This window comes from Amblyomma americanum, chromosome 1 (genome assembly GCF_052857255.1).
Source record: "Amblyomma americanum isolate KBUSLIRL-KWMA chromosome 1, ASM5285725v1, whole genome shotgun sequence".
NCBI classification, from domain to species: domain Eukaryota; kingdom Metazoa; phylum Arthropoda; class Arachnida; order Ixodida; family Ixodidae; genus Amblyomma; species Amblyomma americanum.
Genome location: NC_135497.1, coordinates 149,305,407 through 149,328,744, shown reverse-complemented (window position 1 = coordinate 149,328,744; position 23,338 = coordinate 149,305,407). Strand labels below are relative to the sequence as shown.

General features: G+C 46.1%; 1 protein-coding gene across 1 annotated transcript in view; it reads right to left on the bottom strand.

Moving 5' to 3' along the window:
- Neos (nuclear receptor coactivator protein neosin) overlaps positions 1–23,338 on the bottom strand; it is a gene marked incomplete in the record, with an annotated part of 88,030 nt that overhangs the window by 15,780 nt on the left and 48,912 nt on the right. Inside the window, 1 exon segment of the mRNA XM_077647295.1 lies at positions 23,168–23,309. Coding sequence (XP_077503421.1) covers positions 23,168–23,309 — 142 coding nt within the window.

Here is a 23,338-nt window from a genome sequence, read left to right as displayed (position 1 = left end):
GTCTAGTACCTCTCAATACATGCCATTTTTTTCCACGAAGTATCAACCGTTGCCTTTTTCTTAAAGCTAATAGGAAGGCATTTGACAGATACATCACGACACACTCAGCACATAACTGTAAGACACTTTTTATTTTAAAGGGCAAATCCGGGGTTTTTTGTACAATTAGAGCTAATAATCACACAACACTCCATAAAGTTCTCCCTTTCCAGTACAAAAAACAATTTTTCAGAATACCAAGTACAAGTATTTTAAAACAACAAAAACCAGGAAACCAAAACTGAAACTGAGCTTCGACCAAGCCATGACATCACAACAGACCAACCAATGACGTCACAGATACTGTTCCAAAGTTTATCATGCACGCATTTAATGGCTAAACTGGAGACTATAGTGACAGCTTGCATCATTATTTGCAGAGAAATGACAAAAAAAAAAAGGTGAAATTTTGCCCTTCAGGAAACACAGAGCGAATATCTGCATGTAAATTTGATGTTACACATGCAAGGTTGCCCATAAAAATTTTAACTGTTTTGGGCCACGAAATGGGAAATTTTAGAATTTATATGACACCGCCTGGCTGCGAAATTTGGCATAGAAGACCAGAAAATTACAGAAAAATTATTGCGAAAATTTCATTAAAATCTGTGGTGGCAGTAAAAATGCCGGAGTTCCTCTTTAATATGTCAACCAGAAAAAATGTGTTCATGGCTTTGTAAGCTCTACAGCCACCAGGAAACCTCATCACAAGCCAATTTTCAGTTTGCAACACTGCATTTCAAGAGGTTAAAGATGAAATTTCGAGGAGCAACAAAGAACATATGATGTAGAAACTATAAGTTTGTTTCTAAGCTTAAGAAGCTACCCAAAGAATTTCAACTGCAAGCATTAGCAGAACATCAATTATGGGGCTAACAACTGACCAAATACTGTTTCAACATTATGATGCAAATGAGAAGATCCTGGCTCATATTGAAAGGACTGACTGCTATAATAGATTTGAAACTAAGATTTATATTTTTAATTTGACATTAAAAACCACATAGAACAAGCAAGTTGATTGGTTTAGTTTGGTTTGGTTTACGGGGGTTTAATGTCCCAAAGTGACTCAGGCTATGAGAGACGCCGTAGTGAAGGGCTCCGGAAATTTCGACCACCTGGGGTTCTTTAACGTGCACTGACATCGCACAGCACACGGGCCTCTAGAATTTCACCTCCATCGAAATTCGCCCGCCGCGGCCGGGATTGAACCCGCGTCTTTCGGGCCAGCAGCCGAGCTGGCCATAACCACTCAGCCACCGCGGCGGCTAACAAGCAAGTTGAAAACATTCTAAGTTGAAACCACAGTATTATCGATGCATCCCATTATATGACCAAGTCTTGGTAAAATATCACCTATAAGTTGTTTTTTTTTCTTATAAAATCTTATTATGATTTACATTCTCTTTAACCTGTCTTCCGATGAAAAAAAAACTTCCTTCACATCAGCAATGAACTGCTTTGAGTTACTGTCACAAGATGGCTGCCCAGTGTTCTACATTTCTTGATCAAAGAGGCAGCCATGGTCCACTAAAACTGTTTCCAACGAGACGCGGGTCACTGTGCCGCAACATCTTGTGTGTTGAAATGCTAGAGGATGCTACACTAATAGTGTGCGCTTACCATCTGGCGATGGGGCCACGTTCGTCTGGTTCACACTTTTTTCGGTAAGCGCTCACTATACCACACTCGCTGATCATGGCTTCCAGCACAAGTATGCATTAAAACAAGCGCACCCACTCATAAAAGAATTCTTGGCAGAGATCTTTTACGGCGTTTAACTAATGAAACCAGTGCAGGACCAGGTGTCTTAAACACTTAATTCTCCATTGCAGCAACACAATTTGGGTCCTGAAATACAGTTGCCAGTCCCTTCAATATGATTTTAAATCTTGGCTAGCGAGAGTTTCAACATTTACATCCACACAGCAGAACAAGTGTCATGTCTCTTTCCATCTATCAAGCCCACTGTGCCATAAAGAGGTGTGTGCCAACAGGCATCATGAAAATGACTCAATGGTCATGGTGCCCATCGGGCTGTGACTAAGTGTCATGCAAAACCAACGTCTTCAAACATGTGGGCCCAATTAGAACGAATACGCAGGCAACACAAACTTGCTCATGGGGACATGCTGCACGACCACAGTCCTCGTTGGGGATATAGTATGTAAGCATCAAGCCCTCAAATGCTTTAGCTTTTTATGTGGGAACTGTGAAAAGGTCACCGGTCGCACGAACTTGAAGAAAAGATGAAAAAAGAAACTCCACCATGAGAGCACATCATGGCTTTCACATGCGTCGAGGCCACCTCGCAGCTGTAAAAAGAAGCAGCCCATTCGTAGGTTGTCAATGCTACCTGTCCTCTCCTTCCAACTCGAGACCCCAAGCATCTTTATGCCAAGCCATATAGGAGGTCTCATTATGCCTGAACAAAACCACGTTCCAGCAAAGACGCAATCTCATCCTACACAGGAACGTGGTAATCAGTCATGCCAGTTATTGCCTGCGCCAAATGCATGATTCCTTACGAAGTGAGACAAAATATTACAAGCTGAAAAAGCATACAAGTTCACCTCCACTTGCTTTTGCCATTATGGAGACAACTCCACCCTGCAAAGGCACATTCTCTTGAACTGCGCTTGTGCTAAACTTGCCATAAGTCCTTCCATTTTATTTGGGCCAAAATTCCACTCCTACTAAGACTAAGTGTGAGTGGCATGGAACGTTTAACGCGAGTGTAAACTCACCACCACCATCGCCATTAAAGGCAAGCCTGCACTGTCAGTGTGCCTTCATTGAAAAGATGACACCGATCATCGCATAGAAAAAGATACCTTGAACAAAAAAACCTCAAGTGCCATAGACAAAGAAACGACCACATCAGTGGGTATAAATTTCATAACCGGCTATATGCGCTATAAGCTTTGATATTTGCTAGGCCTAAATGCTCATCTCTGGGTGCTGATCGAGCAATGTGCACTAAATGCGTTGCTTTCTAGTGACGTGAAAATGCAGCATGCACCACCCAGTGCCAGAACTGCTGGATCAATGATGACTCTCACATATCGCATAAAAAGCACACAAGAAATGCCTGATCTTATATATTTAGTCCACTTACTGCGAGCATCCGCATATAAAAAACAGAGTGGTTCATTATTGTTTTAAGTGGACTCAACTGTAGTTTAACTCTTTCCCTACCGTACCCACCGAGCACCATTGGCCCGCTAATGGTAGTTTCGTGCACTAATTTCAGAACCTTCCAGGTTGCTTACGGGCACACTGCGGATCTGGCTTGTAGTCAGAGAACTGAACTTCGTTTCCAAAGTAGTTTTCTTATTTCCTGCGAGGCGGCAATTTATTTACACACTGCTAAGACGTAGTACCATGCTCATTGCCAACTAACGACGACTTCGCTGCTTGACTTTGGAGCCTTCCGCATTGCTTACAGGCACGCTGAGTACTCTGGCTTGTGGTTAGACAGCTAACATTTCGGTTTCGATGATTTTTTTTTTTTCTGCAAGGCGGCATTTGTTTAATGCGCTTCAAAGACGTGGTAGTGTCAAACTCGCTTGGCAGCCTTCACGAGTGACATGGGCTCCAAAATTTCGTAAATCGCAGGACTCCGCTTTCTCCACAACTGATCTTACCGACAACCTATCACTGAGTTTAAAGATACTGCCTTTTCGTCGGGATTCATTTCTGACATCAACAAAGATGAAAACCAGCCTGGAACACAGGCAGCCACACTCGGGAGCCTAACTTGTGGAAATATGCGGGACACTATAGGGTTTCCAGTTATTGTTCTGTAGCAAGAATAGTATAATACTTTTGCATTTTGCATATTGCATTTTGCATATTTCAGAAAATTCTTCACATTTTATTCTGCTTTCTAGTTACAAGGATGTCTTTACAAGTTTTGTTCAGTGTTGTCCTAAAATCTTGTTTTCGGAAAATAGAATTTTCTGTTGCAATGCGTAATTCGTTCCTCAAACTTAGCATAATTACTCGCATAATTTGCATTTTTTTTAAAATTGAGGCTCCAAAACGGGGGTGCGTGAAAATTTCCTGAACAAGTCCTTAAAAACTCTGCAAAGGTCGTAACGCTCAATATATACAATATATTACTGCCTATACGTCGACACCCCCCCCCAACGCACACGCATCACTGGCCAAAAAAAAAAGCTGACTCCAAATATAAGGAGCATACCTCTTCCCACATGCACCGATGTTATTTATGTAGTTCCCTGCTGGATGTCATCACAGTGCGTACGCAACTATACGCAATAAACGCGCAATGATACGATCACAAAGCCAGCAGTGGGAGGCAAAGGAGATAACAGGCGATAAAACGGCGGCTTCGCGTGCGGCCCAACTGCCCAGCGGCAAACCGAAAAGTGAGCAGTTCGGTAGTTTCGGATTTGGGCATGCGCGCAACTATCTACCGCCAGCGCGAGAGATCCGGGTAAACGACGCACAATTCATGCCCTCGCCACTTGCGCCTTTCGCAACCACACATGGCGACACAGCCGAGCCAATTTTCCCAAGCCTGCCTCACGCGCACCCACATGCTGGTGGTCTGGCGCAGCAGAGAATGCAGAATATGCGAGTAAAAGTTTTTTTCTTCAAAAATCCGGATCCCGAAATGGTCGGCTGCGGCGGCTGTTTTAGTAGTCTTTTGTCCGAAACCATGGTGGCAAGCATGCGAGAGAAACAACCGCAGGCAGCGCTGTCATGTCCAGTGGTGATTTGAAATCCAAGGTAGTGCAGATGAAAGGCGGGCACGTACAGTCCTTGCAAACGGTGTAATCAGAAACGGGACAAGTTGCATCGTTGCTGCCATGATAAGCAGTCACCATCTGCATAGCCTGTGGAAGCTGTGCCAATTTTCCCAAGCCTGCCTCATGCGCACCCGCATACATGTTGGGAAAAAAAGACACACGTGAGAGTTTCCTTATTCTAAATGATGGAGTGGGGGTTTCTGAAGGTGCTCGACAACTCTTCAAATGCAATTTGTTGTCTAAAGTCAATATTTATTAATTTCCATAATTAAACTTATTTAAACTATTAATTATTTCCAAAACAAAAAAATTGCCTGCAGTGCACAAGACAGCTGCCACCAATATGCAACTGGTTTAACTCACCTGTCTCTAATAATTTATTTTTTAACTCTTGGCTCTAGTTAGCTAGGACACCCGGTATAGCCTTACACGAATAAAGCAATATTGCTATCCATCATTGTTATATTCCCATTTTACCTCTCAGTCACAAATGCAAAAACACTCAATTAGAACAGACACACTTTGCCACTGCAAGGACACCGGGCAAACCAGAACCGAAAATTACCAAGATATAGCAATTGCACGCACGCACGCGCACGCACACATTAGCAGACAAGGTAAAGAAAATGAGGGGCTCGTTTGACAAACATATTAAGGAAGCCAACAGTCACCGAAACCAAGGGAATGTTTTTATTTTTTATTTTTAATTTGTAGTGCCAATCAATCGGTTTAAAGAAAATTACTTATAAAGCAGCAGAAAAAACAGCCATGCCGCCGGTGGGATCCGAACCCACGACCTCCGAATATCGCGTCCGGTGCTCTTACCAACTGAGCTACGGCGACGGCTATCCAATCTGCTGCTTTCGTGGGTATTTATGTTTACTGGGTGTAAGCGAACCTTGAGAGTGTTCACCAGCTCCACCCTCGACCATAGCGGTGGACGTAGCACGTCCTGTAATACCGAGAGTGTGACGTAGAACGTCATATATATATATATATATATATACAGGCAACGGCAGTCATGGATGTGCTTGCGGGTGGACTACAAGAGCTTTTGACTTGCTGCTATGTTACTGGACTTTGTATTGAGCAATGCACTAATTTCAGGTTTATGCGAATATTGGAATGCTTCGAGTACCAAAACGGATAACAAGATGTTCGATTCAGGCATTAAAGCGAATGGCAATATCCAGAAAATTTTAATATTTCCAAAGTATTACGCAAAGATGTCCGTGTGCTGTGCGATGCTAGTGCATGTTAAAGATCCCCAGGTGGCAGAAATTACTCCGGAATCCTCCACTACGGCACCTTTATTTCTCTTTCTTCCTTCACTCCCATCTTCCTCCCTTCCCTTACGGCGCAGTTTGGGTGCCCACCGAGATGCAAGACAATTACTACACCATTTACAATTTTTTTTTCCGAAGTATTTCGAAGTTTAGCCAAAACACTTGGTTCAACTCTATTTCCAAATTGCTGGAAGAAGCAGTTGATTGATAATCTTATGCATGCTTTTGACACTTCCGCGATATCACCAGCGACAGCACACTGGCCGCGACCACAATCTCTGCTTTCGACGGCTGCACTGTTTGGCAAGTCACCAACGAGCGCATGTGATGGAAAAGCCAAGATGCGAAAGCGAACATGCTACAGCACAAACTACACTGCGTCCGCTGTAAGGGGGGCTCAAAACGGAAAAACGGCGGCGAAAAAAGGTAACTACAAACATGCACGGGGCAAACGCTCCATCAGCGCTGGCTTCGAAGCCGGCAGCACGTTATTGTTGACTCTTTGACAGCTCAGACTGAATGAGACCTGAAACACCAGTAACTGCAGGAATCACAACAAAAAATATGCACCCTCTCACATGGTCAAGAATACACATAATAAGAAATGCCTCTCTCATGGTCGAGAGTACACGTAAGCATGAAATGCTTTGCATTTGCAGTATCGGCATAGCACATTCTAGAGAGTGAACCTTGTTGTGAGGCAAGGTCTCGTCTCAGCCAAACACAACCATCCAAATGCAGCGTTGCTCGGGTAGCAGAGTGCAATGCCCTCACTGTTTATAACAGCTTCCACGCCATGGCAAACAATGGTGTCACGGCTCCGCACAAGACCGCGAGGGCATGGTTTAAGCAAAACGTACGGTGCACTCAATTTGCGCACGTGTCATGAGGACTGCACGTGTGCCGCTCGGGTTGCATAGGTTCCTTCGCGTTGAGTGCTGGCTTTGCCCACAATGGGACTAGGAAGATGCTGTTGCTGATGCATGTGCTGCTCCAGAGCCAGCGCAGTATGCAGACATTAGGAGGCTGACAGAAAGGTTCGCCCGAGTACGTTTAGGTTCTAGCTTTGTGTTCTCCCTTTGCTTCGCCTGAATGTTCTTTCCCCATTCTGGCACCAAGGTCACCTGTGGCAAGCCAAGAATGGGAGCTAGAAGCATTCCATGATTAAAAGTCGGGACCACGAAGCGTTTCGCCATGGTTGAGGGGTCCTCGCTTCAAATAGTGCCATTTTCTTACACTCACAGTATCGGCGTAGAGCACACTTCCCACGCAATTTGCTGCTATATTTTTGTGCGTTAAAAAGAAATGAATAGGCTCAGAAGATGCACACCATGGATAAGTGCACACCACGCCTTTGCACAGCAGTGCATTTGGCGAGGGGCATTTGCCAACAATGTTCCATCATCTAGAGCAGCATGTTCTGAGCTTGATATGCGTAAGGATCCATCCCAGAAGTCGCAAGTGCAACGTCATCCTACTGTTGCATACTGGCGTGCTGCTTCTGACACATGCATGGTACCTTTACCGACATTTTTAGACTCCCGCAGAAAAAAATATTCGTCCGTCAATGGTTTGAACGCACGGTCATGTGTGCGCAGTGTAGTCGTACTACCGTATGTCGTGCGAATGAGGCTGCGAAATCCAGCAACCATTTGCAACGGATCAGAAATTTTAACCATAATTATACATTGACTCAAAGGGAAGTATGACTATGTCAGCCGCCTAAAGTCAGGAAAATGGATCATGTCCAAAATTCAAACGACCAAAAATTCTGGCAGCAAATTTTGTAGTAAACTGAGGAGCATATGAATCCTGTGGTAACATCTTCAGACTATGAAGTTTTAATTGGCTTGCTGCTGACAGAACACTGCCAACATAAGTTTTAAATAATTTTTTATTTTGCTTGATTTTATCAATGAATTTAGTGAATTCTGCACAACACATATTTCGGTGTACGCTACTGAACTTTAAAACGAAGAGGGAGGCTAGTTGTTGACTCGTACTGGAAAGCGCATTGTATCAGCACATGCAAACAAGTGCGAAGAGATAGGACAAGGCACAGATTTCAAGTGAAGTTTAATTCACCAGCATGTCACATGTGCACAAAGCGGCAAAAACGCATGCGAACAATGAGAATGAAAAATACATCACAACAGACTGCCATGCTGGCAAGTGCCGCACATTCTTTCATCAAGATATTGGAACTTTTTTTCAAAAGCGGAGGGATGCTTTGCTAAGGACAGGGCTGAGTCGGGCTGGCTGGTCCAACGCTGGATGGTTGGTCCATCTCCTCTTCTGTCCCATATGTCAGCACTGTTTCGTCGCACCGTTCAATGCTTTGCTAACACCTTCATCGATTTCTTTAATACAGAAGGCTTCACTGATTGCTCTACTTAGCTGAGAGGCAAGCATTATATAGATGCACATGTTGTAAATAGCATTCCCAGCTGAGCAGAAAAATTTATGAAGCCTTCTATGTGAAAAAAGAAATCGATGAATGTGTTAGCAAAGCATCCCTCTTGCTCACGGAAAAGAGCTTCCATATCTAAATAAATGACAGAATGCACAACACATGCAAACGTGGCAGTTTATCATGGTGCATTTTCATTTTCATTGTTCGCAGGTGCTTTTGCTGCTTTGTATACATATGAGGCATCTGTGAATTAAACCTCAGCTGAATCTACACCTTGTCCTGATTTTCTTCCTGCGTCCCCATTTTCTTGTGCGGTTACAACGTGAACTTTAATGAACTGCCTCATATTCACTACTACGCTTGCAATCGCAAACTACAGTAAAACCTCGCAGATATGTTTGCGGTTCATAGCTACAATCGCAGGCATTAAAACTGTGTTAAGTGTTGCACCATTACTCCCGGTTAACCCTTTCGTTTCCATGGGAAAATTACTGTTTTTGATAGGTTTCAGATATAATTTTTTCCTGCAAAATATGTGGGGTGCAAAAAAATGCAATAGTCATGAAAACGATTGCATTAGATTGTGCTTTCTGAAGACATTTATTTCAACACAATTATGGACTTTTCGACATTACCACATTAAGTTTTCAAAGCACCGAAAAAAAGCACAAACACAAAGTATATCCGTCATACTGTTAATGATGATCTACTCACGTATAAATTAAAAACGGTAATTCATTGAAACCTTGTTACACCGAATAGGTAAAGAATCCTAAAATATTTCTATATAGCCGAAATTCGTAATATTTCAGCAAAAACTCACGTTGGAGAAGCACAATTTGATCAGTGAAAGAATGGCAACTAAAAAAGACCTTTTCTGTAGCTTTAGCACCGTCTCAAAGCTGCTCACGGCGATTGTGGAGGCCACAAAAAACCAAACGAAGCAGCAAACGCCAGTTAGGTTGGCTTCCACGCAAAGCACTAAAGCATGCGGTGGTGGCACATCAAACACAAGCTAGGGTGGCTTCGTCGCATTGTAGTAATGTCGCGTAAAAAATCAAACGCCAGGAAGAAAGCTATCGCCATTTTCACAACCTCCGCTCTGTGAGAGTCGACATGAGAAGAGGACTACTGCTGGAAAGCTAAAACAACCGACCAACTCACAGGTTCCCGGGCACTATCTACAGACAAGATGCGAGACAAAATGTGAACCATGGCACTAACGCTCGCAGCACTACTACTAGTCACCAGTGAAAAGCCTGCTGCCTACCATACGAGTAGGCACAACTTTGTGCTCGGCAGTTCAACATATCCACCTTATGAGAAACTACATTTGGTACATAAAGTAAGAAATGCATGTGCTTGTTGAAAAATTGGAGGACGCTTAAGCTTTGCCTTTAAGAGTGGAACGCGACAACGTGTTGCAGCATTGCCAGGGAGTCCACGAAACGCCATCACCCGTTCGGCGCGACGCCTTGCCCGTTAGACAAATCGCTGTGCTACCTACGGTGAAACAGATGCACGGAGCACCAATCCACGTAGAAGCGCTAACAGGCGCCTTGCCGAAACACGCGGGATTCAAGTTGAAGTCGTAGTTCGTCGGCACAACGTTCTCGACAAACCCGATGCCGCAAACGCCAGCATAGCTTCCGCGCCGAACGAACAGGGAGCAAGCCGCAAGCTTCGTGGTGAACACGCATTGGACGTTCGCTGCGTTGTTCGCCGCTCAACGCGATTCCTGCGTGCCCGCACGGCCCCACTGCGCCCGAACGAAACGAGCGGGAGGTGCTGCCGTCGCGCTCTACTGTTGGGGCAGTGGCATACATTGTGAGGAGGAGGAGGATTTTTCGCTCACGGCTAACGCTGACGACAACACCGGCTTTTCTGCGACACGAGCTCCTTAACGCTATCGCGTTAAAATATTTCGGAACAGTTCGATATAGCCAATAATCTGTAATATCCGTGTTCGTTATACAGTCAAACCCCGCTGCAACGAAATTCACAGGGTGCGCGAAAAATTTCGTTGAAGCGGAAATTTCGTTGTGGCGAAATCAGCCCAAAAACACTGTCAGGTTGGACAACATAGTCCCAAAACATCATTTATTTCCAAAGATGTCGGTCAGCTTCTGCTTTTTTTTTTTTGCCACGAGTGCCGTGGCGCGACTTACGCTCTCTGTGAGCAGTTGCACCGCAACGTCATCATCATTAGCACCAATAAATCTGCAGAGCACATCAAATGCTTCCATCATTTTCCAAGGTGGTGCTAAATTATCTGTGTCGCTGTCATCATCCGATGATGCATCGCTGTGGCGAACGCCCTCAATTATGGCTTCATCACTCAGCTCCTCGGAAGAAAGGAACTTCCGTTTCCCAGACAAAGTCAGCATGATCGTGTCGATTGCAGCATACAAGCACGAGTGAAAAAAACTAGTACAAACGTGCTGCTGCTATTGACAGGCTGCTGCGTCCTTTGGCGACGGATTGGTTGCGGCTCTGGTTTGGAAAACGGGAGCTTGCACCCGCGCCTTGTTGCAAGGCAGCCAGCCCAATTGTCATCACCACCAAGCAATGGTGGTTGTCATGCGTGTTTGAATGAGTGAATCAAATGGTTGCAGAGAAAGTTTAGTGAAACAAAGCAGCGTGGAGCTATGGAAGTACACAGATGGGCGGCGATAAGCGTGTTTTATTGCAAGAAAGATTTTTAAACCCAGCTTCGCATAGCAAAAATTTCACTAAAGCAGAAACGCGCCCCAAAATTGTTTCGTTGTGATGAGAAATTTGTTCCATTACTTTCTATGCTGCGCTGACGGGGAATTGGAAATATTTCGTTGAAGCGACGTTCGTTGTAGCTGGCTTCGACTGTAATAAGGTTTGATAGTAAAACGATTGAAAATGTGCTACAATGCTTTTGTTTTACAAGAAACTATTTCGGAAGACTTTTCAGAAACCAAACATATCATTCATGACATCAGTGCGATGCACAAACTGGCCCCAGCAACGAATAAACAGACAAGAAGCGTAAACCAAAACCTACAGGCAGACAGGTGCCCATGTTTTATGGTTGCACAGTTTGTTTGCTGAAATCAAAATCCGGCAATGCAATATTATTGCCGGAGTCACTGCTGCTTGATGCACAGAAAAACTCTTCTGCAGATGCAGCAGAATCGCATGAAGCAGGATTTTTCCGAGCGTGCGCCATCATGCGGCTGACGCGGTCCCACAGGTGCATTACTCCGGAACCTCAACTTCAAGGGAGTTACAAAAATAGCTGCCTTGTGGGAAAAATAAATACAACCCATGCAAGAAATGTAAGTACAGTGTCTAAACAATCCACTTAAATGGGGCAACAAGTTCTCGGCAGCCTCGGTAGCACTGAAATCACACTTTGAATTTGTTGATCGCCTGTGATTGATGCATAGTGACGTGGTAACAAAAGAGTTAATACGTTCCTCGCTAACACAATTTAAAATTTTGACAAATTCTAGTTGTACAATACGTTTAGCAACCAACTGCACATGTGCAAACGTGTAAGTGGGCCAAACGGGGGGGGGGGGGGGGCTAGAATGCACAGGCTGGCACTTGCCATGGTGCAAAAATGCAAAAGGGCAAAGCACCATTAAAAAAAAACTGCAAAATATGGGTGGGCCGTTCCTGCAAGGACGCAACATGAAGAGGAGAAATGCAGTGGCTTCTTTGCAGTGCTTAAGGGCAAGGGGGCAACTTCTCTGAGAATTACAGTGATGCTCTTATATAAGAGCAGGCTGGGTCTGAAAAAAGCAGCATGAAATGCAAGAAGGCTGCAACAGACAGCCACCACGACGGCTTCCTTAGCCAAGGGCGACAAAGCATTCAAAAATGGCTGCGAGGAGATTTTGGCTATTTTCGCCACTGCCATCCACACACTGGGTGTGTTGCGAAGTTTCCTCCATGCTTAAGACAATGCAAATGCAGACAGAATTCTGCGAGAACTGAATAAAGAGCTGTTCAGGCCTTGTGCCAGAAAATGCTAATGGTATATTTATGAAGTGAAATTCTCAAAAAATGGCTTTGTACTGCATTGAACAGTTGCCATATTAACTCGAATCTAGCAAGCCGCAATTCTAAGCCAACACCCGAAAATTGAAGACCAAATAGTAATACAGTGAAAGCTGGTTAATTCGAACCTCGCTAATTCGAACTACACTATTTGGTCCGGCCAAGCTCCATAGCGATCTGTGTATAAAAAAGCCTGTTAATTCGAAAGCAAGTCCGTTCCGCTACGGTAATTCGAACTACATGCCGCCACGTCTGGCGGCTTGGCACACAGCATGTGGAAAAAAAAAAAAAAACCACCTCCGCATAGTTAAGAGGCTGCGCACGTCCTAAACGGGGACAGAAGAAGGAACCACATAAAACCGTGGAAGAGTGGGTAAAGCCTAAATGGCGCCATCACCGGCGCGGCGGCCGGCGGCGCAGGAGGGTAGGGGCTGGCGGTTGCCTACCTTCTTTTCCGCGCAGCCTCCGAAACTCGCAACTATAAATAGTCGTTAAGGGGAGACACTGGTCTTAAAACGAAAATATTTATTATTAGAGATATTGTAATGAAATTAAGTATGCATATGTATTTCTTCCTCCTGTTTTCAAAAATGTAATCAGTTTCAGCTTATCTCAATTATTTCTCTACTTATGAAAAAATACCTGAAGCCTAATTTGGTAATTTCTTTCGTGTTATTAAGACACTTTCCCTCAACATTTTTTGGTTCCGATTAAAATGTAGCAGTAGCCAAAGACCTTCCATGCGGAGCTATGCTATTTATATTGTTATTAAGGTACATCATCATATAAAAATCTTCAATTATGTAGATGCATCACATATCTGGAATTAGCTGGTATTATTGTTCACAAAATTTGATATGTTCAACTTAGCCACATAAATATAGCATAGCTCCACAGTTCTTTCTGAATTCAACGGTGTAAAATTTATTAAAAATGCACCACAAAAACAATGAAAAGTTCCATAAGGATAGTGACGTTGGCAAAAAACATGAAGGTGAGAAAATCGCATTTCAAATTTTGACGCCGACTACAGAAAATTTTGGGTAGAATCTTCAACAACGGATTTTATTTAGATGTTCCCTATCTGTTTCCCTACAAAGCAAAACAAAAAGTGTCTTATTCCATCCAAGGAAACATTAATAAAAAAAATGTCGAAGGTGTAAGCGTAATGAAGTTGTAAATTTTTCTGATGAAGTTATCGGCAGATTTTTTTAGAGACAATGGAGTGTAGGGCTAGGGTGTTGAGCTCCAAAGACAATATTTTGAATTCTGAAAACTGTTTTTTGAGAGACCTAGCGGTCCGGAGCCAAGGAGATCCGAGCCCCCACCATGGCAAGCAGTTGGGTGGTCCTGAAAAAGGACCGTTGGGTGCGACGCTCGACATGTCTCCTACTCTGTATTTGAAAAGAACTGCCTGGATATTAGGCAGCACACTGGCCTGTGCTGCTGGAGAATGTCTTCATGGCAGTCCAGGACTGTAATCTTCAGTTGCTCCCGTTTTGTGCCGCCTTGTCAGTCTCTCTTTCGTATTAGTGCTCTTTAGCTGAGCTCCATTTGCCTTGCGCAAACGCAAGGCGTCTTTTTCTAGGCTTCGGCGAACAAGGCAACCACCAGCAGCATAGCCCACACTTGCAGTGATGGATTCATTAGTTGCCCTCCTTCCTTGGTTGTAGATGGCAACAGCCTCAGCAGCAGCCCGCTTCACACTTTCCAAAGAAGCATTCCCATTCTTTGAAGCTTGCATCCAAATGATAGAGTGTAGGCTCTCACTCGCATTCTGAGTCTTTCCTTCACTGCACCGTGCTAACAGGTTCTCATCGCTGAACCTTGCAAACACGGGCTCCAGAGCAGCCCCAACACAAGCCAGGAGGGCACTCTTGTGTGGAGGTGGATGTTCACCATTGGCCAAGGCTCTGTTGAACTTGCACCAAGATTCAGCACCCTCAGGGCACTTGGAGTGGTTCGGGACATCATCTGTAGAAGTCATGTGCAGGAGTGTAGCTTCCACTGCCTTCTTCATGCCTGGAATGTCATTACTGTTACTCCTCAGGGCATAGCCGTAGTAGTTGGTGATCTTGATCTTTTCCTGCGTCAGCTTGCCTCTTCCGCCAAGAGATTCACCTTGAGCCATCTTTCTATCAACCAGGTTCCGCAGAGCAGTCCCCATTCGCTTATGAACGTGGTTGATGTAATCTTTCTTGTCAATCTTTATGAATCCGTACACTTTTGCTTCTGATAAAGCATGAAAAGTCCGGCTGTCTCCATCAGAGAGGCCGGTCATGTAGCGCAGACCATACTTGGCCAGAGACCTCTGAAACATGGTCAGCGCAGCCTCCACTTCCATGCGGCCAGAGTTACAATCGATGTTTCGCTGGCACTCATGGGTGGCGAGCCAGTCACTGCAGTCTTCATCTTGTGGCTGTGGTCCCAAGGCACATCGGAGAAAAAAGTTCGAGTAAACAATGTGGTCGATCACAAGACCAGTACAGCTCAACAATGCAGCCCACACTGATGTGAGAGCTGTGACCTTGGGTCATACACGAACCATCAAAAATAATGTCAATGTTCCCAACTGGATTCAAGAAGTCTCTATAGAGATCCTTGATGACTGCCACACCGGCAGCTTCGTTTGCGGTCGCTGTGCTCTCGCAGGCTTTCACAAAAGTTTTCAGGTGTCCCTAAAAGGTCTTGTGGTGCAGACCTCGGTGTGACAGGTTCATAGAGGCGCAAAAGTCTGCACGGGCAGTCACGCCTTTGCCTATCATCTGTATTCCCTTCATGGCCCTCATGTTGACCTCGAAGAGAGTTATGTTGGCAGTTCCACTTACTCGCGGGGAAGAAAACTGCTTCCTCTCGAAGTTGCAGCTGCCGCAGACGAACTGAAGCATTACAGCTAAGCCATACTCCTTGTCTGTTGCCTTGCTCAAAGTCAGACTTCCTGCGCCGCAGGTTCCGCACTTCGCTTGCGCAAAAAAAGTTGTTTAAAACTGTCATGTCCACAATCACGAACTCGGTACCAGGATCATCGGTCTGGCACTCCGCGCTGACGCCAAGAAGTTCAAACTTGCACTGGGTCGCTGACTTTTCCGACAGAGCGGACTTCGTGTGCGCCGATCACTCAACAAGCTGCGCCTGCTCTGCCGCAGAGTAGTATACGGCATCAACACAAACTGTACAGTGATCCAGGATGCAATTCGTGCTGGAACTCGGTCCTGCAGTGTTGTCAGCGAGCAGCGTGTTTGACATTCCCGGCAGATACAGCGAGACCGGCACTGGCTCTAACAAAGGTCCCGATAGCGCGCTTGTGGCCGACGCCTTCGGCTTTTTGTTCCACGCCTGTTTCTTACGGCTTCCAAAAGCTCGTTGTGTGCACGGTTTAAGTAGACTGTCTCCCGTCATCTTGATCGCATGGAAAAACTCCCGGCACAAAGCAGAAACACGACAGGTCAAGAAAAAACAAGCGCAAAAGCAGACGCGCACGAAGCAGCAGCGACGCTGGTGAACGCAAAAGAGAAAGAAAAAAAATTGCGCGCCGGTCACGCCAGCCAATGGCAGGCGCGGAACAGCGTAGCGCGCCGTGCGCGAGCCAATCAGCGACTTGGAAACGGTCTTCGGAAAACCGGCCAGGGCAGTCGTTTTGCTTGAGCAGCGCCATTTTGAGATATCGCAAATTGTGAACAAAGAAAACAGCTTCAAACCAAGCCCAAGATGGCGGCGATTGGACGGCTGCAGCGTCCGTGGTGCGCACGGGAAGTTCGAACAAATTTCGGTTTTTTGGGGGCATTTCGTGGCAGCCGTGGTATATTGAAAGCATATTTTATCGCATTTCCTGACCAAATTTAGCGTTAATAATTTGAGAATAGGTGCTCGAAGGGTCAAACGTTCCGAAAATGAGTTTTGCTCAAAATCGATTTTTTGACCATTTTTTACTGTTCTAAGACCCGCGTCTCCCCTTAATTTAAGCCCTGTTAATTCGGAAATATGGATAAGTACTGTCGGCGCAGTCCCAGCCAACGCCCATGAAAGGCTATGACTTCGGACATTTACTACAAATTACGTGCAAAAAACTTTGTTTTTCTTTGTGAGTTTTGTCCATCCTTTCACCCATCAGTCGCCAATGGAAGTACATAGTCAGCCACGATCATGACGCCGGCTTTTAGCATCGTTCGCTGCAAAAGGAGTTTGCTGCTGTAGCGCGTTCCAATGATTGAGTGGCAGTAGACGAACTCGTTGCCGCTACACTGTGCCTCACGTTCACGGCAAACAAAACTCACACGAAGCTTTCGCTTTGTCTGAAGATGCCCGCAGCACAAAATTTTAGTGATGAAGCGCGCCAAATTTTCAGAATGCTTCTGGATTTTCAAAGCTGCTAGGCTTAGCCACTATGTGTCAGTTGAGGTCAGGAAGAACGGGAGGTTCAAACAGGTTAACTATTTTGGTTCAGAAAAAGGTCACAAAGAATAATTCGTCCTCTTTGTCGTCATTGAAAAAATAATAGCTTAATTGTAAATGCACAGCTGTTCTTTTCAGCATTTTACTAAGCATATGGAATCACGCAGTTTCTAAATCCTGGCGGCAGCGGTCTGGCAGCAGCCACCCGTTTTCCACCACTCAGGGTGCTGCACGGCGGCGGTGCGGCAGCGTTCCGGCGCACCGCTCAAAATCCGCAGCGCAAGTTCGCTCCATGTGGGCCGCCCTTAAGGCGAACGTACTGAAAACGAGGCTTCCCCCTCTTGTTAGAGCTAATGTTAAAGGTAAACACACCGTAATGTTATCGCTGCGCAGCATCTTGGCGCACTGCCAAGAAATGTGTTGTGGACCTTGACGCTGCGAAACAGAGGGAAGCATTAACGACTGACGCTTTTTTTTTCAAATTCTTAAGCAAAAATCGGGAATGGGAGAGTGGGTTCGTTACACGAGTAAATAAGTACTCGTAATGCAAATTGTTCTTGTCAGTTTTTTCGAGGCCATTAGATAATTCGAACATCGGATAATTCAAACTTTTTTCCCAGTCCCGTGAAGTTCGAATTAACGAGCTTTTACTGTAATAATAAAAAAACTTTCCTCGAATGTAAGCCATCTACAAAAACAATGGAGAATAACAGAAGGGAGAGCAAGCAAATGGCATTAATTTCCACGAACCTCCTCTTGCTCACTCATCCTCGCCGACCTCCTTATCACTGTCCTCTTTGTACAGTGTACAATCTTCTGTGCTAGCAAGTGCATTGCATGAATAAAAAGACAAAATCCTTGAATCTGAGCCGACCTAAGAGTTTCGTATCTCGTGTGTTAAAAATAACTATGGGCCTAAATTTGAATAAATAGTATTTTTCAGAATTAGGCTCTTTAGATCACAGCTTTTCCTGGATAATATGTGTGTCCCGAAATTTTTTTCTAGAAATGTATGAACTAGGTTTTATTGTATTTGCTTCGTTTTGGAAATATTCACTTCAGTTCGTAATTATTCCAACGAAATAAGCATTCGCTTCATATCTGCTTCGAACTGAGAATTCGCTATTCACACGTCTAACTAATTGTCACAGACACGCAAACGCAACTACAAGACATTCACAACGCAAGTCCTTGAAACTGATCCTGAACAAATTTCACTGAAACTACAGTATGACTTCACAGTGCGAGACCAAGTCATCAAAAAAAGGCATTAATTCCCTATGTTTCGAAAAAAGGTATGCAGTCGATCCAAGATATATCAAACCCGGATAAAACTGAATTATTGCTTAGATCAAACTGCCCAAATATCCCCTCGAAAATTCCGTGATATACCGAACTCCGTTGTAATGGTGCTCCTGTGATCACTTCTCACACACGAAGCTGGGTCGCTTACGTGGGCTTGGGCACCTACTGGCAGCTAGCACTGTAGAACCACGTGACAAAGTGAACGTGGGGGTGTGCTTGAGAGTTGCCGTCAGTCTAGCGTGCTTACTTTCAATGTGACACTGCTGTTGTGGAGGAAATCTGGCTTTCGATTGCAGCAGTTGTCATGTTGCGACACCAGCCTATCTGATTGAAGGCCTGCAGCGGCCCTCGCGTGGCCTCCTTCGCTGCTGAAAGCAACGCAGAGATCAAGTGGACCCTAACTTTAATTGAGATAGTGTACTGGTAGAAGAATTAGACCTCTCAGGATCAGCGGTGGCTTCTCCCAAAGCGCAGTCAGCTGAGACTTCGATGCGAAGTGAGCTAGGCCTAGTGCCACAGAGCGAGCAGTGTGCTGCTGCCAGTATGCTGGTGGACAGCATGTCGCTGCAAGAAACATGCCGCTAATGTGGGTGTCCTGTATTCATGCTTCTAGGTTACAGATAAACTTATTTGTTGCCATGCTTCATATATCAAACTAATTTGCCATCCCCTTCGAGTTAAACATATCCCGAAATTACTGTATCACTACACCCAATTAGAGCTATGTGAAGTCAATACTAAAGATGAAGGAAACTAATATGCAAAAAACACAAATGAAAGACAAAAACATTATTCAGAATAAAGCAGCGAAATAAACATTCGGATGGCGACTGATAATGAAAGATCAACGAGCAGAACTGTGAACTGTTGCGGCGACATGAGAACCATTCTAAACCCAGGCAGTAACGAGGGAGAAACAATATGAATTCTTCAAATGAACTAAGTTCCAAGCTTGGTACAGCAGAGCTGCACCTGCTAGTAGGAGCCATAACTGTGGACTCCAATCAATCCACATAAGTACTGAAAATGTTATGAAACACTGTCATCAGGTGTTGCAGAATGATACAGATAACAGCAAAACCAAATAAAAAATGATTTAAAGAAGGTTTAACACAACAAATGCATCACCTAATAATAGCAACCTGTAATCTTATACAGTTAAACCTGGATGTAACGAACCTCTATGTATTTGTGAACTCCATGTAATAAAGGTGTTTGGGTGGATGACCTCGATATAACCAGCTCAATGCATCAACAATAAATTAAATAACGAAAGTTTCATGACGGTAAAACATGAATCCAGAAGAAGAATGTCTACGATTGCAATGAGTGAACGCAGTTGACACAACAAACCGTGCTTCAGCTGTAATCGAATGCAGCAGTCTCTGCAGCTTTCAGTTTTGTAGTGTCACACTAAGTGGCACAACAACAGTTCATGTCCAAAAGTAGTACAAAACAACAGGATGTAACAAAGAAGACACAGGAGGAGCAGTGCAAGGCCCCCGCCGCTGCTCAGTTTCTCACACGATTCTGACGCCGACGAATGACGCACGCTGGGAGTATGGACGGCGGTGAGTGGGGGCAACGCAAGGCAAAGAGTCTGAGAGTATTGGCTGCCAGTCAGACTGAGAGTGGGAACATGTGGAAAGAAGCAGGTGCTCCTGACTTCCCCACCTCCCCCACTCTCCATGCCCCACGCGTAACGGCGTTGCGCTATCAGTGGTAGAGACTGTGGAGGTAGCTGTCCATTGCGTTATTAATTAACGCAATCGCAAATTGTTCCTCCATGTTTACAACTACAGTGGAACCCCGATTATACGACTCTTTCGTGACTGCGAAAAAGCGTCGTAAAATCCGAACATAAATTATGCCTATAAAAATACTACTTTTTTCGAGCGACGAATTTACGAGAAACTTCAAGGTAAGCCACTAACATACTCTGCAGGGCTTGGAAGCCGAAATTAGCAAAAAAGTAAATGCGATAAGAATGCTGCAGTACAGGTACCAACCATGCTTTATTCAAACGGACCTTTCCGGCACCCCCACTGCTGCGATTCCCGCCAGCCGGGCGCGAACCTTAAAAAAAAAAACGGTCAGTTTCTTTTGGACCTTATTTGATCCGTGAACTTGCAAAACCTTTTGCTCGAGTTGGGCAACGTCCAAAAGGAGGTCCTCTGCGGCGTCGCGTGAACAGATGAAGTTAAGGATGCCGTCTATGTGCCGTAGCACCTCTGCGAACGTGGTAGGCACAGGCACGGCATCTGTGGCGTCGTTGTTGTCCTCGTCCGATTTCGCAGTGGTGTCGGCACTAGGCAAAGCCTCCGCGATTGCATCATCCAGTGACACCTCGACGCAGATCGCAACATTGTCGTCAGCCTCCACGTACTCGGCGAAGGTCGTGGTGAGGTTTAAACGCTCGAAATCGTCGTCGGCGAAGCCTGCATCGGCCTCAAGCGGCATCGAGGTCGTTGCGTCCCCAGCAGACGAGGCAGTCTCTCGCTTAAAGCCACAGTGCTTGAACGAGTTGGCGATTGTGCTTTGCGACACTGCGCTCCACGAACTGGCAATAAAACGCATGGCGTCGAGCACAGTGATCTAGTCGGCGATCTGCTGCTGGGAAACTGGAAAGAAACGCTTCCCCAACGCGACGCCACCGAGAAGGGAGGGAGTGAAAGGAAGAAAGTGATTGTGGAGAAGAAAACGCACTATTTCAGCAGAGCGGGTGTCGCGGAGGGCAGCTGGTGGGGGAGAGAGAAACGAACGATGAGATGAGGCAGGAAAGAAAGCTGCGCCCGCAGGAGCAAACCGGGTCGAGCGAGGTCAAGCGCTCCGCATGCGGAGAGACGGCGTGACGAAAGAGATCCGCGGCTTTTTTCTTTCGTCCGCCGTTCCGTCCCGCGCTTCGCGAGAGTCGGCGTATAACGCGGGTCCAGCGTAAAATTTCAGCAGAGGCGGCGTCGCGGAGGGCAGCTGGTGGGGGAGGGAGAAACGAACGATGAGACGAGGCAGGAAAGAAAGCTGCGCCTGCCGGAGCAGCAACCAGTCGAGCGAGGTCAAGCGCTCCGCATGCGGAGAGACGGCGTGACGAAAGAGATCCGCAGCTCTTTTCTTTCATCCGCCGTTCCGTCCCGCGCTTCGCGAGAGTCGGCGTATAACGCGGGTCCGGCGTAAAATTTCAGCAGAGCGGGTGTCGCGGAGGGCAGCTGGTGGGGGAGAGAGAAACGAACGATGAGACGAGGCAGGAAAGAAAGCTGCGCCTGACGGAGCAAACCAGTCGAGCGAGGTCAAGCGGTCCGCATGCGAAGAGACGGCGTGACGAAAGAGATCCGCGGCTCTTTTCTTTCATCCGCCGTTCCGTCCCGCGCTTCGCGAGAGTCGGCGTATAACGCGGGTCCGGCGTAAAAATTTCAGCAGAGCGGGCGTCGCGGAGGGCAGCTGGTGGGGGAGGGAGAAACGAACGATGAGACGAGGCAGGAAAGAAAGCTGCGCCTGCCGGAGCAAACCAGTCGAGCGAGGTCAAGCGCTCCGCATGCGGAGAGACGGCGTGACGAAAGAGATCCGCAGCTCTTTTCTTTCATCCGCCGTTCCGTCCCGCGCTTCGCGAGAGTCGGCGTATAACGCGGGTCCGGTGTAAAATTTCAGCAGAGCGGGCGTCGCGGAGGGCAGCTGGTGGGGGAGGGAGAAACGAACGATGAGACGAGGCAGGAAAAGAAAGCTGCGCCTGCCGGAGCAAACCAGTCGAGCGAGGTCAAGCGCTCCGCATGCGGGGAGACGGCGTGACGAAAGAGATCCGCAGCTCTTTTCTTTCATCCGCCGTTCCGTCCCGCGCTACGCGACAGTCGGTGTATAACGCGGGGTCCGGCGTAAAAATTTCAGCAGAGCGGGTGTCGCGGAGGGCAGCTGGTGGGGGAGAGAGAAACGAACGATGAGACGAGGCAGGAAAGAAAGCTGCGCCTGCTGGAGCAAACCGGTCGAGCGAGGTCAAGCACTCCGCATGCGGAGAGACGGCGTGACGAAAGAGATCCGCGGCTCTTTTCTTTCGTCCGCCGTTCCGTCCCGCGCTTCGCGAGAGTCGGCGTATAACGCGGGTCCGGCGTAAAATTTCAGCAGAGCGGGTGTCGCGGAGGGCAGCTGGTGGGGGAGAGAGAAACGAACGATGAGACGAGGCAGGAAAGAAAGCTGCGCCTGATGGAGCAAACCAGTCGAGCGAGGTCAAGCGCTCCGCATGCGAAGAGACGGCGTGACGAAAGAAATCCGCGGCTCTTTTCTTTCGTCCGCCGTTCCGTCCCGCGCTTCGCGAGAGTCGGCGTATAACGCGGGTCCGGCGTAAAATTGCCGTCGGATAACCAGGGTTTTTAATGCATTGCTTCTATGGGGACTTCGCCGGGACTGCGTGAATCCATCGTAAAACCCGGGTCGTCGCAAAACCGGGGGACGTATAACTGGGGTTCCACTGTACAAGTAGCCAGGGTTTACTGTGAACTTTCATTAAGCGATTCATCTACATTTATTTTCCATTTTGGTTTCACTTCTGCACAGTCCTTTCTTGAAAAATCGAAAGGATTTTCATGCAAAAATTAAATGTAACGAGAAATTGCAGACTTCTCTCAATTTATATCCAGGTTAAATGTACCGTCAGATGTGCCAATACAAGATGTGTCATTCAAAAATTCACCTAGGTGTCTACATATAATGTCACCAATTATTAAAACAAACTACCTTACAGATGCTTCATGACAGAATAGCAGCAACCAAGACGAGTGAAAAATAATGTGAGCATGAGGATTGAAGCCACGTCTTCAAAGATGTACCAAAAAATTGCTCAAAATTAAAGAGTGACACAGTCAACACACATTTTACTGTTGGAAAAACTGTTGACATAGAAATTGCAGTCAATAAAGACAGTGAACCTCACTCACCTTGAGGCACTCCGTAGAGAATATTGACAGTGACGCTTCCATGCACTTCATGCTGATCAGTAACCACAACAGCAAACAATGTGCCGCGTTGAGTCAAATCTTCAAGAGCCCGGCTAAGCAAAGCTTCATCTTTCAGAAAAAGGAGGTCCACCTGCATGCCAAGGTTCTTGA